General features: G+C 32.0%; 1 protein-coding gene across 1 annotated transcript; it reads left to right on the forward strand.

Moving 5' to 3' along the window:
• Positions 1–575: 575 nt before the first annotated feature.
• Positions 576–4107, forward strand: LOC124372773 (protein IMPACT-like; the record flags this gene model as incomplete). Its single annotated transcript, XM_046831185.1, has 3 exons — positions 576–712; positions 3303–3456; positions 3946–4107. Coding segments are annotated over 3 exons (429 nt in total), but the record flags the coding sequence as incomplete, so codon positions are not given.
• Positions 4108–16829: the final 12722 nt, after the last annotated feature.

Genomic DNA, 16829 nt, shown 5'->3' on the forward strand with positions numbered 1-16829 from the left:
TGAATAAACGTTGGTTTTACAATGGGGATATCATACTGGGAATAATGGTTATTAGTAGTATTATAGTGAATACAGGTTGATTTGAGATTCTGGATATTTTACTTTGAGTAATGTTGAGAAGTAGTATAGTGAATAAACGTTGGTTTTACAATGGGGATATCATACTGGGAATAATGGTTATTAGTAATATAGTGAATACAAGTTGATTTGAGAGTCTGGATATTTTACTTTGAGTAATTTTTAGAAGTAGTATAGTGGATAAACGTTGGTTTGACAGTGTGGATATCATACTGGGAATAATGGTTATTAGTAGTATTATAGTGAATACAGGTTGATTTGAGATTCTGGATATTTTACTTTGAGTAATGTTTGGAAGTAGTAATAGTGAATAAACGTTGGTTTGATAATCTGGATATAAAACTGGGAATATGGTTATTAGTAGTATAGTGAATACAACTTCTATGTTCTATTTTTTAGGGAGAACGTTGGTGAAAGTGTAATCTACCAGTGGGTGGAGGCACTTAGGGAGTTTCTCCAAGATAGATATGTCTCCGGTAATAACTTAAAATTAGTAGAGAAAAGTTGAAGATTCCAGCAGCCCAAAACTCAGCAACAACAATAACCTGAAAATCACCCATGGGGAACCCGTCATCGATCGGAGAAGCATTTTTCAGGCTCATGCGGCCCATATAACTTCGGTGGAGCAGGTCAAGTAAGTAAACAGTTATTGAATGTGTTAAAAATCAATCATATTTTAACAACGTAGTTCTTTACCGTACTGATTTTATATAAATGTAAGACAAATATATAAATTATTGCTATTCATACAGATTACAAAACAGTCTAATCATAGCTAATGTCAATTATTAGTAAGCAGAATTTGCTTATTATTTAAGTAGCATGACGTATGACACAATATTGAAGTAGTATTCTAAATTTAAAAGTTTTAAAAAAAAATTTACCATTTTTATTACTTTCACATTTTGTTGCTTTCCAATTAAGTAATTGTGCATAGCATTTTGTTTCCTGTATTATTAGCAATAGTTTTCAAATATATTTTATGTCATTTAACAATATTTGATATGTTTGCATAACGTATAAAATTATGGGTTATATAATTATTCCAAGTATAGTTACAGTAGGGATTAGTTGGAACTTTACTTCAGTGGTACATTATATAATTAATAATTAGTGATAGGAAAATTTATTGACATATAGAATAAAATACGATTTATCTATTTATAATTAATTAGAATATATGTTCTAATATTTTATCTGTGCCAAGTGTTTCTAACAGACAAATCTAGGCTTGTCTTACTTCCTTACCGCAATTGATTTCCTTGTCATTGGAATTGCCCATGCCCAAAATGGTGGGAAACTCCTTTGCCTTTTTTTTGCCTTCAACAAATATGTCATAACTATAATTTAACGAACTTAATAAATAATATTTTGGTTTACCTATTACTTCAATCCCATCTGAAACACTCATTTCAAATTGCTACTACAGGGCTTCTTCCCAATGATTTTAAAAATAGATTAAAATCATAGATAAAATATCTTAAAATAATATTTTTACAAAAATATTTAAAATACACATAAATTTTTTTCTCAAGTGATTACCAATTTAATCAATAATTGAATAGTTTTATCAATAAAAACTTTTTATGATTAAATTATTTTGTAAATAATAATTCTAAATTAAGAATAAATAAATTTATCCTTTTCAGAGTCCAAATAAATATATATGAATACATAAATAAATACACACACACACACACACACACACACACACACACACACACACACACACACACACACACACACACATATATATATATATATATATATATATATATATATATATATATATATATATATATATATATATGTATATATATATATATAGCGAGTTTGACTTCAATTCTTCTATGAAAACTTTATTCATTTCGCATGTACTGAAATTCATTTTGATGTATTTGAATAATAGATATTAAGGCTGTATTTGTATAGAAGACTACTATTCGATTCTGTATTCACTCCTTCCAAATAACCTTTCTTTAGGTTTAACAAGTCCTAAACGTTAGACTTGTTATTTTAAAAGAAGTATACTTATATCTAAAATCTCATATTTCTTGGTGGGGGGAGAGGAGGTAAAAGATTAAAAGATATTGATGGCAACAAAAATCGTTGACGAACTCGTCCAAAATTTAAGTAGAAAATTTAATATATTTTTGTGTGGTGTTAAATAAATTTTTTAAAATTTATTAGTCATAAAATAAACGGTAACATATAAAAAGTAATATTTGAAATTTCATAAAATAAATTTAGTCTCGGAAAGAAAGTTTTCTCTCCAAAACTAATAACTGTCGATTATCACTGCTCGGACAATATTCAGCTGAAGATCATTTTTACAGTTTCAGTTTATAGAGTTAAAAATCCTGGCAAATAAAGAATAACGGTAAAATCAAGAGGTCTATGATTTTACTTCAAAACAACATAATTTAATTATAGTTTTACCTTTGTTCAATAATACTCATTATGGTTAGAGTAGCAAAATTTGATTGATTTGGTGTGGTTACGAGTAGTTTTATTTGTATATCAATAATATTTAAAATGTGTAATTTTCTACAGCTCATAAAAATTTATTTAAGCTGCCCATATTCACAGTTTTGATCCATAAAAATCACTCAGGTGTTAGTATTATAATTGCACAAAGAGTATTTATAATTCTCAACCATTCAAAAGATCAGGGAGGGCTCAAACTCAATAATGTCTAGACGTTATCAGCAAATTGCAGTTTACAGTGTAGTAACGGTTTATGTTTAATAGCTGTTTTTGTCCATGTAAAGGTAGGCTTTGCTTTCAACTGAATTCTTTCTTGCCATCCATTATAGAGTGTTGTCAACATACAGGTCGCTTAACACATAAAAACTTACTCAGGCATATTTTATTATGCATTAGTATATTAAGACAGGAACATATCATACTGTATTATTAATTTGTTGAAAGCGCGAACAATACTAGACAATCTTTCATAAATACAGCTTTTAGGCTAGGCTCAAGGGTAGATATTGAACACTTTAATGTACATTAGTTTGCTGTACATTTCTTTAAGGTTTTGAGACTAATCTTTATATTTTAATAACTAGTTTTATCTACTAAGATTTTCACTAACTACTGCTATATTACAAATTATTCCTAGCATATTTCATACTCTTCTCAGTTATTAAACATTAATATATTCACTTTTTTAGCTAAATGAAAATTATAATTTATCTTAGTAACCAGTACTGACTGTATAGGGAGGTGTTATCGACGTTGCTGGCTAACAAGAAGATTGGCCAAGCAACGCATAACATTTATGCGTACCGAGTGCTCCACGAAGGCTGCATGGCTCAGCACTGCGACGATGACGGGGAGAAGGCTGCTGGGGGGCGACTCCTTCATTTACTGCAGGTAGGCAGACTTAAAAATTTTTTTATCGAACAGTAGATTGGCTAAGTAATCTATATACGCGTACCACCCAAACGGTGGTAAACTAAAAATATTAATATAGTTTAAATAATACTTTTACTGGTTATTCAGAAACAAAATTCCATACCTTTTAGTTCATTTAGATCTTTTTAAAAATACTAAGAGTTGAAGAGTTTTTGTTTAATATTTATTTTTTAACGATGCTAGACTGAAAAAACCAAGTTTTTACGGAAAAAATTCATCATTAAATGTTACACAAACAGAATAATGTCGAGAATTGGCATTTTTCATGTTTAAAAACATTCATCAGGAATACAGTTAAACATAAACACAAATATATATCCAAAGTATCTTGAGATTACATTATTTTGTGATAGGAATGTTTGAAATGATGTGAATGGGAATATCAAAGCAAGCCTAATAATTAAGAATCCATTCTTATATTATGTTATATTTTGTTGTTTGTTGCAGGCTACGGGAGCCACTAACGTGATGGTGGTGGTGTCTCGCTGGCGTGGAGGAGTCAACATTGGCCCAGACCGCTTTCGCCACATTAACAGTGTGGCGAGGCAGGTACTGCAGCAGCTGGGATTCGTTAAGAAGAAGTAGCGACAAGATCCTGCTGATACGCTAGAGAAGTGTGTACGCGCGAGTGTGTGTGTGTGTATGTGTATGTGTGTGTGTGTAAGTGCGTGTCTGTGTGTGTGTGTGTGTGTGTGTGTGTGTGTGTGTGTGTGTGTGTGTGTGTGTGTGTGTGTGTGTGTGTGTGTGTGCGCGCGCGTGTGTGTGGTGTTGTCACTTAATTATAGACTTAAAATAACTTGTATTTTTTTGGACATTTTATGTACGGTTTTAATTGATGTTTTGTATTCATATGTAGGCTATTTATTAGTGGTTAAAGTTTTTGTATTTCCAGTTTTGCCATTATCTCCACTAATTGTTTTTTTTTTCACTTTTGCCACCATCAAAGCATACCTACTAGCACTAATAACAATTATAAAAATGTGGATTCTTTTTTATGTCTTTGATAATAAGCTGTCAAGCTATTAACATTTACAATTTTATATCCCTGTGCATAATAGCCGCATTTGTAACTCACTGATAGGGTATACCAAATTCTAACACTTCTAGAAGTGCTAAAATACGAAATTTCCCACGCACAAGGCTTTTACCATCAAACCACCGAGAAAAGTCTGAAAACTAGAAATGTTTACTTTGAAACCTCTCAAACTAATTCACAAACCTTCGTACTTTTCGAACTTGCATGTATATATTTGAAGCCCGATAGCGGGCGAACTGTTATAGCTAGCTCGGATATGACGGAAAATCGTCAGTCATGAATAAAGTGATCTGCATAAAAGTCCAGTGGATTTTCGATCTATTTCCTTCGGTTTTGGCCGCAAAACGCAATTAAGTGTAAATTAAACATTTAACTTCTACGCTCGATAGCGGCCGAGCCGTTGGTCGTAGCTCAAAACAAAATTTTCAACAGGTTTAGCAACGTAAGTCATCTAAAAAAATGACCTGTAACATATTTCCCTATCCACAATGGTTTAGCCAAAGAATGCGTTAAATGAATTTATTTTATAAGTTATACGTGAAAAGTGTGATTGTGGGCTCCATTGCAGCCGAAATATCAACTGTAGCACGGAACGAAAATTTGTTTTTTATAATAAATAATTATATCTACAAAAAAGGTCATGTGACCTTTTGCTCTATCTCTTTCGATTTAGCCGCAAAACACAATTAATTGGAAAACTTTTGAAAATTTCACTTAAACATTTACGTTCCGGGCCCGATAGCGGCCGAACTGTTTGGTCGTAGCTCAAAACAAATTTGCAATGGGATTTAGCAAATTGCTTGATCTACAAAAATAGGTCTAGTAACATTTTATCCTATCATCAATGGTTTTTTCCGGAAAAAATGTGTTTAAACGTATTAATTTTTAAGTTTTACTTGAAAGTTGTGATTCTAGGCTACGTTGCAGCCGAAAATTTAACTTTATCACGAAATAAACAATTTTATTTTAATACAAAATAATAAGTTCTAGGATAAAGGTACAGTGGCTTTTTGCACTATCTTCAGTATTTGGATAATATATATTAATATTTTGTAACTTCAATGTGAGAAATTTGTTTCTGAAGTCGATAACAGCCAAATCGTTGTTAAAAATTGTTGTAAATATACATTGACGAGATCTACAAAAAATGTCAAATAGCTTTTTGTCGTATATAGTTTCGTAAACCTGGAAAACGCTGTCAATGACAGTCTTAGTCGTGAATTGACAATTTTTGGAGTTAATTTATATGCGACTACAATTTGTGTACTTCAATCCGGTTCTAGATTGAATTTGTATTACCAGTTTAACTAGTGACTTTTACCCATTTTGCTGTGTTGATATAACATATCTCATTGATAAATTTTCCGCTGGAAAGGAACCACGTAATCTTTAACCCCGATAAAATTAGTCCTCCCTCCCTGGAATGACCTGACAAACTCCTGAGCAAATGAAACCCACTGATCAACTTAAGAATCTGATAACGATTACTTAGATAAAGTATTCTTCGCGTATTAAACAGATTGTCTCATAACGCTTGTAACATTTAATATTTTTTAGAACAACAAATAAAATATCTAATATTATTAAATTATATTTAATTTAAATCACTCTTGCTTCATAATTGTTGTATTTGTAAATACATTTTGGTGCTATTTATGAGAAATGTGTTTTATTATATATAAGCCAGACTGTACGTTAGTAAAAAGTATATAAGAGTTTCTATAATATAAACCAGACTGTCCATTTGTGGAAAGTATGGCAGAGTTACTATTATGTAAACTAGACTGTACGTTTATGGGAAGGATGGAAGAGTTATTATTATATAAACCAGACTTTACATTTGTTGAAAGTATAGAACACTTACTAATAAATACACAGACATTGACAGTGTACAAAACTCTCCTAAAATGATTTTTAAGTGAAAATGCCAGAGCTGACATTAATTATCATTTTGAGAAAATAATATTCCTACCAGGCTCTTCCTGTTTGGAGAATATTTAAACAAACATACAAACAAACACACACACACACACACACACATATATTTATATTAATGGTACTCAGTTTTATAATTCTCGGTATTGTTATGATTTAATTGCCTTGACTATTTTTGCTAAGACCAGCTGTGTTGTACTTTAGTATCAATTATTTCCAAGAGTTTGTGCTATTTATGAGAAATGTGTTTTTATTATATATAAGCCAGACTGTACGTTAGTGGAAAGTATATAAGAGTTTCTATAATATAAACCAGACTGTCCATTTGTGGAAAGTATGGAAGAGTTACTATTATATTAACTAGACTGTACGTTTATGGAAATTATGGAAGAGTTATTATTATATAAACCAGACTTTACATTTTTTTAAAGTATAGAACACTTACTAATAAATACACAGACATTGACAGTGTACAGAACTCTCCTAAAATGATTTTTAAGTGAAAATGCCAGGGCTGACATTAATTATCATTTTGAGAAAATAATATTCCTACCAGGCTCTTCCTGTTTGGAGAATATTTAAACAAACACACACACATATTTATATCTATATTAATGATACTCAGTTTTATAATTCTCGGTATTGTTATGATTTAATTGTCTTGGCTATTTTTTGCTAAGACCAGCTGTGTTGTCCTTAAGTCTCAATTATTTCCAAGAGTTTGTTCAGTCTTTTGGCCTATTATCTGAGGGCTAGTGTAATTTGTTTCTCAGTAAATAAAATGTTCTTGAACATTTCCAAGGCAGATTATTCAGTTTCACTCTCAAACATAAAAAAAAACTTTTATACTCCACTTTTTTACGAATAACACAGTTAATGACTCATTAGCGACAAAGTCCCGTGGTATTTAGTACATACGTTACATACACCAAACATACAACGGTTAGTCATCGAAACAGCAGAACGTCAAATTTCTAACAAGTTAGGCTAATGAACAGTTTGGGTCTTTAGAACTAATTTATTAAAGAAAATTACTAAAAAAAAACTATTTTCGTTCTTTGTATTTCCATTTATAGTTTTTTAACCCAATCTTGTCAGTACAAAATATTTATCTTTATGGTTAAACTTTTGGTTTTTGGAGGAAAAATTGTATGCTTTGATTGCATTTTTTGGCGTTAAATAACCGTTGTTTAATTTTGTGCCAAAACCACGGTGATGGCGTTTTATTCAGCGAGACAAAATTCAAAAACCTAATACTAACTCCAAGTACTAAAACTGTATTTTTAAATTTAATTTAACACAGGAAATATGAAAAAATCACAATCTGGTCGCAGTGATAGTACGTAGATCATCATCAGATTTAGTAATATGTCGTGTAAAGGGATTGACAGACCATTCTCTGTCGGTCCATTTAAGGTTAAGAGTAACCCATGAATGATATATTAAAGCGTAGACAAGTTACAAATGATACCGGTCCATTCCGATTATTGATATTACAGTCTTCTCACCATGGGTACAATACGGAGTGCGAAATTCATGGAGGAATTTAGGTACATGAACGTTTTTTTGACCGATGCATTTAAATATTTGAGATATTACAAGATAAACCAAACACCTCAAAAGAACACATTTTATTAAGATCCCATAGATAGCTAAGTAGCTACATCTTGTCAACCAAGGTGTCACTAGCAAATTTCCGGGGACAAACGAAGGTAACATGAGATGACAATATGTAAGTGTTTATGATGTACCGGTATGCTCATCTTACATGTATGTGTAACATTTACCTAACCATTGGCTATTGGGCCACCATTTATAAAGTTCACAGTCAATCCTTACAGATACGGGCGAGTTTTAATTCGTAGTTGTGAGAGAAATGTGTCAATTTGAAGGTTATATGGGTTACCTATGTGTTCACAGGGTGACTAATTTTGTATGAGTAGTAAATTACAAGGACAGCTCATTGTGGAGACACCTGAAATATTTAAATTTTGTTCTACAGGGCCATCATGATTCTTACAGTAGTATTTTCTTAGGAACAAACATTTACTACTCGTAAGAAAAGACAGTAAACGTTACTAATCCAAACTATTTTTCAATTATCTGAGCAGGAAAAAATCCTAAATTCCGTACGCGTCGTTACCTATTATATTAATTGTTAAGGAAGTGAATAACTCATTATAAGGGACGATAGTGAGGGAATAGGGAGAAATTGCATTACTTATTGAATTATTTATTTATTTGTGATTGGTTAATAAATCCTTAATCCCCGATAATCGTGTTTGGCATGTTTTAACAAGTGTAATATTTAGCAATATGCAAAATTACGAGTAAATAAAATTGGCATTCATTCTAGTATTAGAATTCCATTACATCTTAGTATTAGTGTCCATAGTGTGTACCTGATGTGAACTGATGAGCTGCAATTCTAGGCATCATCAGTGATAAGGTGATAATTAATATTTATTGAGTTACACTGCTCACATGTTAGTATTAGTGTCGATAGTGTGTACATGATGTGAACTGACGAGCTGTTATTGTAGTCATCATCAGTGATAAGGGGATAAGTGATAGTCACTGAGTTATACTGCTCACATGTTTAGTATTAGTATCGATAGTGTGTACATGATGTGAACTGACTAGCTGTTATTCTAGTCATCATCAGTGATAAGGGGATAAGTGATAGTCACTGAGTTATACTGCTCACATGTTAGTATTAGTGTCGATAGTGTGTACATGATGTAAACTAATGAGCTGTTATTCTAGGCATCATCAGTGATAAGGTGATAATTAATATTTACTGAGTTGCACTGCTCACATGGTTAGTATTAGTGTCGATAGTGTATTTATATAGAATCAGTTTAAGTTTTATTGTTGGAGTTTTCTGACTTGTGGTCGAAAAACGAATCATTTCGTACTTCATATTTAAACTGAATGTATAGTATCGATTAGTAATAAATACGTGAATATCATTTTAAATTGATTTATTACTATTTGTTAAATAAAACTTTTGTTGTTTATATAGTGTGTATTATGTTTCAATTTAATGCCTTGTTCTTTTTTTAAGAGACCTAGATTACTATTTTATGAATTCCTTGAAAACAGCATACTAAAGGAAGTAAAGGATGTATTTTGAAATTCAGTAGTATTAATAAAATAAAACAGTTTTTTAATGATTGATATTGATCTTTTGAATCTTTTAAGTTCAATCCATACGTTATAACTCACTGTGTTTCATTTTGCAAGTAGCGTTACGAAGAATCATACATGATGGTCGTTTATAAAAGAATAAAATATATTAGTGGCTGACTTGAAGAGTGTAGCTAGGAAATAAAACACTAAACGGACATATTACTTTCTCTCTACACTTATTAGAGATCCAGAGTCTTTTGAACCTATGTTAACAATATTTTCACTAAATATTTGAAGTGACAGTCTCAGCGGAGTTTCCTCAGTTGTACTGTGACATTCCTTGTGTCAGAAGTTGACGGGTGACAGCGACGCCGATGTGGTGCGACTCCCTTAAGATTCTTGGAGTCAATAATTTAATTAATTCACTAAGACTTTTCCTTTGAGGTTCTTGTTGTTTTGATCTGATAAATCCTTGTGCCAAAAATTACATTGTATGCATTATAATTAGATAACAGCTTGGCATGTTTAATGTAACTGGTATCTTCATGTAAACCAACTATTAGGGTTCAAATTACATTGAAGCTTTGCTCAAACAATTAATAATAAATTGGCTTTACTTGGTAGACGTACATTGGTATTTTAGTTAAATAAATCAAAATGTAACAATATAGATTAGAACACCTCAATCCACATTATAACAGTGTTATACCTTGTGGTTATGCAACGTCAGCTATAGCTTTCTGCTGTTGACATGTTATTGACTTTTAATAGATATTTAATATAATAACTGAACTATGAAGTCCTTGTTAAATTAATTGTGTAACTGAATTAATAACAAGGTTCGGTGTACGATTCCACCCCCTCGTTATAATCCTCATTAAGTTTTAACAACTTATTCGCGGAAAATTCTAGAAATGTCATTTAAGAAGGCTCGCGAGTTACTTGATTCTCTAATTTCATCATAGGGCATAATTTTAACATGAGTTTAAAAATCTCTAGAGACAGAACATCCGCAATAGACAGTTTAAAATGTTAATCGTTATTATAACCCAGCACCTAGGAGCCCTCCGATAAGGTCCTGCCAGAGGCTGGAAACTTTTAGGGACCAGGAAAATTTAGAGTTCTCAAAAAGGCGAGAAGCTCCAAGAAGACATAGTATTTGCTATACTTCTCAAAGGACGATAGTTTCCAGGATTCAGCAGCTACAAGAGGACGAGAGATGGTAGAGTTCGGGATCTACCAGAGACCGAGACTTACCGAAGACTTAGAGAAATGCCTATAAAAAGATCGGTTTTATAGAAGTTTGGAGTTTTCAAAAGCAGAGCTATCAAAGACCGGATGCTCCCATGGTCCAGAGTTATTTCAGGGGTAGTGCAATTTAAATTCTAGAGTGTATCAAGAATCAGTCATTTTAGTGCCTAGTAGTTTCAATATGCCAATTTTATGACCTACAATGGTAATCTACCATACCTTGTAACTGGTAAGAAAAAGAAAGTTTTAAATTTGACTATGTACTTGTGTTCAGGTACAGACGTGGCTGATAGTCAATCAACTTCCCGTAACGCGTTCGTTAACAATGTAAATGTTTCTAATTTCAAGCTAGATGTCTTTCTCTCAAAAACATAGTCAACGATCAGTCGGGAGGACATCCTTGGATGGTAAAATTTCCTTTTGACAAATTCCAGGATTAACAGTGTAAAATGTAACCTACATTAACTACGCTTAAATCTTAAATTAAAAAAACAATTAAAACACTTTAAATTTTTATTAGATACTATAAACTGAAAATTTTTCTAGATGGTTATATTTAACTACAACGGCACCATTCCTAGTATTTGTATAACTTATTGAACAGTGTATTTGATAGAAGCTTCTATGAGTAATTATTTACCTAATTACAGCTTACGCTCCGCAGAGAGTTGGGCTGCTAAATTATGCAGAAAGCAAGGAACCTGTTAAGTAATTAATCAGCTTTAAAAAACTTAGCATCTCTCGGTGGCCCAAATATATTCCAATTCAAGATCACTTTTTGGTTAGCTTCAAGTGTATTCCCAATTTATATTATAAGAATTCAGTGCAGAGTAACAGATTTTTTTAGATTTTATATTTTTTGCACACTTAAGGTAAAGTCTAAATTTGCTTAAATCGATTGTGTGCCCAATCATGTGTGGTTTACTATAGTTTGAATTATAATTGTTTTTGATATTACATTGTATTTATTTACGAGTAATATAATCTACTCCAAAGCATTAAAGCGCCTCTTTTATTGCAGAATACAACAGTTCCAAGCCATTCACTATCAATGTAAGCACGGCAGTTGGTTAATCTGAAGTGTCATAATTGCGTAGATGCTAAAGCTGTATAATTTAGTGCGTATAGAAGAATAGTATGTATATTATGTTCCAATAAGTTACAAAATATACATGAGACTCCCTTGACACATCACATCAGCTGTCGTCACACTTCTGCTGTCACCTTACATCCCCTGATACATCGTGGTGTCAAGGTTGAGTTTTATGTTCCTATACCTTACTCAACACGATTGAGAAAGTCGGTTTTCGGCGTATTCAGCTATAAAAATATCGAATTCGTCTGTTTTAGATTTTTATCTGTTTAATATCATCCAATTTAGAATTTACTAAAAGTTGCGTGTCTGGTGGTGGATTTTTCTCTTACCAATAATTTCTCTCATGCTTTCTAAAGAACTAGGTTGTTTGCTTATACGGAGTACAAGGGATCTAGGCTTCTAGATCATTATTACACTCGTATAGCACACTAATAAAATCTTTTAGAACGTCCTTTGTAATATATTATAATCAGTTTTAAATAGGTTTCTAAATCGTTTGAAATAGCCTGTTGATTCGAATTATTTTTTTTTTTAATTTTATTTTACAAACCTGAACCGTCGATGTTTTCTCATAAGATTAATTATTTCCAACACCACATACAGTATTCATAAAGTATTTCTATCATATGTTTTTTCTTGTTGCCAACGTGTTTTATCCTTAAGGCAAAAGTAAAAACGTTCGCTAACGCTCAGCCAAATTCCATAGAGTAAAACACATTATTATACTGTACATGTCAATGGTCATCATACATACATCATAAGCAATTTTAAGTCTATAGGTAAATTCGTTATCGAGAAACCGTGTGGGCCAAAAAAAAAATTTTAATCAAATAAAATGTTTCCAGCCCCTCGAAGGATAGGCTCTCAGCCTATAAAATGTGAAGGCCTCATTTATGATAGGATCTTTGGCGAAATTGCGTAATATTCAAAAAAATTAAGTTGACATTAATATGCAGATTTTATTATTTACTCAAAGGTAAGTAAGCAATAATTACACTTAATTACACTTAGTAAATATTTAATTTTTCATACTGTGATACGTTACACTGTAAAACGTATATGTTTGTGTTGTTAACAACTGCTGATTATTTACTAATTAACTCAGAGTTTCTGTTTTCCGACCTCTTACAAATGAAGGGGTTTCAAGTGGAAATACTTGAGTGCATGCAAAGTCAGGTAGGTATCAGTAATGTGTGTATGAAGATTATTTTCTGCCAGTAGCAGAGTATTCTTTTGAATTGATGCCAATTTCCAGCACAATTAAATTATTACTCTACGTTTAACATTTATCTGAACCATACAGCTAAAGATATATAAAAATATTTTAGAATTTCTGAAGAATATTAAGGGTTTTTTAAATTTTCTGGTTTTCTTATTACAAGTTACACAAATATCACTATCAGAAAATGTTACGAGCAAACTAAAATACAAAAATTAGTTTTAAAAAATACGAATAAACTAATCCCTAAATGTTGTAGAGACTGCTTTTGTAATTACATTTTTAATATAATTGTGACAAATACCCACCATCGGTTCGTGGAAGACTTGTTTTTTAAAGCCGTAGCTTGAGGGTTGAAATACAAAATTTTATTTAAAAAAACACTCATGAAAGTCCTAGTGATCTTTAACCAAGCCTAATCTTTAACAAAAATTGGTCTGTAGTTAAAATGTAACATTTATATCTCTTTAATGCTCTGTAAAACTGAAAGGTAAAGTTCTGTAGATTGTACTGATGTTAAAGCTGATGTACCTGACCATCGGTGTGTAAAGGTAAATCTTGAAAGCTGTAATTAAATTCTTTCGTCTCCACAGAATGATCTATATGTGTTTTGCAAATTGGGAGTCATATGTTTCATAAAAATCTTAGCGTTATATTAAATTAATGTTTTTATCAATTTAGATAAATATATATATATATATATATATATATATATATATAACGAGGTATGGAATTTAATTGGCTACCTAAAACATTAATGGATTCTCCCGACTAGTTTTTAAATAGGCCTACATCATGTCGACGCCAATAGTCAAAATTAAATTACCTTTAAACTAAAATAATATCAGGAATTCCGTTTCGACATTTTTTAAACTCTAAATCGATAACCCGTTTAACAACATTGCAACTCCTGATTTATTTTAGTTTTAAAAACCTTTTTGTTCAATTTCTACAAGCTTCAGATAGATGATTACTTCTTTTAAAACTTACGGGATTTAACATCTACCCTGTTTCTAAGAAGTCATTGGATTATGCAATACGCAACTTATTCAATAACCAAAGGTCTGAAAACATATGAACTTTACTGGTTACTGGTTATCATTAGTGATATAAGTCTATGAGCTAACGAATATTTATTCCTGATCCATAAGGAATATCCAGCCAAGGACCTGTGTCTGGTGTCACGTGATGTCTGGGAGTTTGTCCAATAACTTTCGCACTATGGCATTTCCCGGCTTATTGAAGCTCATAGTATTTCTGAGTTTTACTTTTTAAACATTTACATTATTGACAATTAAATCTGTGCGAGTAGTTTCATTTTAGCTTCCGGATACACAATTCTATAAACTCCTGGTTTTTGGAAGATTTCTGGCACTGGGAGTTCCAAAATCATTACGGATATTCGAGATTTTGGCCTCTAAGAGAATCTGGACTTTAATGCTGAGTTGAATCTAACGAAAGACTCAGTCTCTTGAAGTTCATACACTCTTGGATTTTCCAACAACTGAAGATGAGCACCCGACTTCTGGACTATTCTTCCCTCGGGAAATGTCTCTGTAGAATTTCATAAAGTCCAGACTGCATAATTAATTTATTTAAATCAAAGTGTAATAATTTTAAGGAATAAAGTAGGAGAGCAACAAGAAATTTATAATCAAATCATATAGTCATATCGCTTTTCCACTGCTAAAGTGGAGATTTATGCCGTATATCAGCTTCATTTATTATCATACGGGACATAAAATGCCACTCTCCTTCTGTAACATATATTCGCACTCTTCATTGGTAAACCATTTTAAAGTTTAGCACATCTTATATAACTTTGAATCTTGAAAATAAAGGTAGTAATATAAGTTGTGATAGTATTGTGTACCATAAGGTGTGTGAGGATTTACGCAAAATAAAAGCCGTACATTCTATTCATTGTAGTACATTATATTACTATATCTGAGTTACCGACTAAATAATTTATGATCCTATAAAGGTATGTAATCTATAAATCGCTGACGCTGAAACTCTCTTACGTCGCATATTTCTGATACAGAATGAAACGTACCGTATAATTGAAATTACCATGTCAAGCTTAGTAAAGTGTGTTGATTTTTCCATATGAACAATTCGTTGAGGTAAAGTTATTCATTACGTCGGGACGCTTTAATTGGATTATTTCAATGCGACTTTGCTCGTTATGAGTTTCAAACATATTTTGATATTCCGCATTTTTTCAACTAAAGAAATAATAGGTAACTCTGGAACATACGCAATGGAATGGGTAGTAGTGAAGTCAAAGTTTTAAAGTGTTTATTTCGGACAAAAATACCTTCACTTTGGAGCAAATAAAACAGAGTGTTCGACTCTTATGGTAAATCTATGAAGTGTTATTGGATGTACATATGTAAGTACATACTCGTAAAGTATGCAAGTGCATCTCTCGACTTAGGATCGGGACTTCTTACGGGATGTAGATCCTGGTCTGAAAGAAATCATTTGTATACAGGAGTACATAATTAAATTCATTTTCAAAAAGATACTCAGGTAAAATAATTTCTTTAAAATATCCTACGTTGTAAAATATATATATTAAAGATAAATCGTTTTAAAACTTTTAATTATTATTTTTTCTAAGACTGTATTTCTTATATAATGACAATTATACACCCTAAAATAAAATAATACCAAAATTACATAGCACACTTTTAAACTTAACGCAAAAATAGCGACTCACAAGTAAAAAAGCTTTTAGAAGAAAATTATTAATAATATCAATAGGTCCAAGGCTACCCAATCACACAAGGGAAAAAAGAAATACCATATTCTTACGAGGGCTCGAAAACCACCAATAAATACAATGTTAATAGTATTGAATGGTAACGCAAAAGAAGAAGAATGTCTCTTAGATTTAAATGTATGCAAGGATAACTAAATTATATGCCATTTCATAGCAGGTAAAAAGAATGAATTTTGGTTATGAGAACCGTGAAATAAGATTTTAGAGGCTCGATTAAGAAGGACCACTTTACACTAGGCAGTAAAGACGCCGAACACACTGATTTTAACAAGAGTTCACCAGGTTACACATAATGAGTTTATGAACAGTGCATATTCAAATAAAGTGCAGAAAATAAACAGTTACCTTTGTTTTCATGAGGGGTAACCGTAGTCTGCTGTTGTTGAGGGCCAGTTTGTTATCAGGAAGTGTGGAAATAGGCTGCCCTCTTGTAGGCAGGCGTGAAGACGGAAGATTTCCTTCAAGGATTCACTCACGCACAATACGACCGCAAACGAATAGTTCATAACACTGTGGCCAGTCCTGTAGAGCACGGTAGACGCGGGTGTCCGGGAAAAGAGACGTTCTGGTAGAGATTGCCAATCCAGAGCACTGACTTTAATGTTAATATACATGTGCAACAAATAGAGATAAAAACTAATATTTAAGTGAGAGAGTAACACATGGGGCATAAAGTCACGTGTTGAATAAGTATGGTCAGCAGTGGCTAGAGTGCTAAGTTCCCCAGGCGGGACTGAGAGTTGTACTAAGCAAGCGTGCCCTCGCTTGCAAGGTGGGCAACACGGAGCCTTGATAAGTTAACCGTTGTGATTGGTTGGTGAGTGTACAGTAAACAGCTGATTCGTGAAACAATGGTTCATTGGTCTGTCACTGT

The sequence above is a fragment of the Homalodisca vitripennis genome, unplaced genomic scaffold (assembly GCF_021130785.1).
Source record: "Homalodisca vitripennis isolate AUS2020 unplaced genomic scaffold, UT_GWSS_2.1 ScUCBcl_4004;HRSCAF=9879, whole genome shotgun sequence".
In the NCBI taxonomy this organism is placed as follows: domain Eukaryota; kingdom Metazoa; phylum Arthropoda; class Insecta; order Hemiptera; family Cicadellidae; genus Homalodisca; species Homalodisca vitripennis.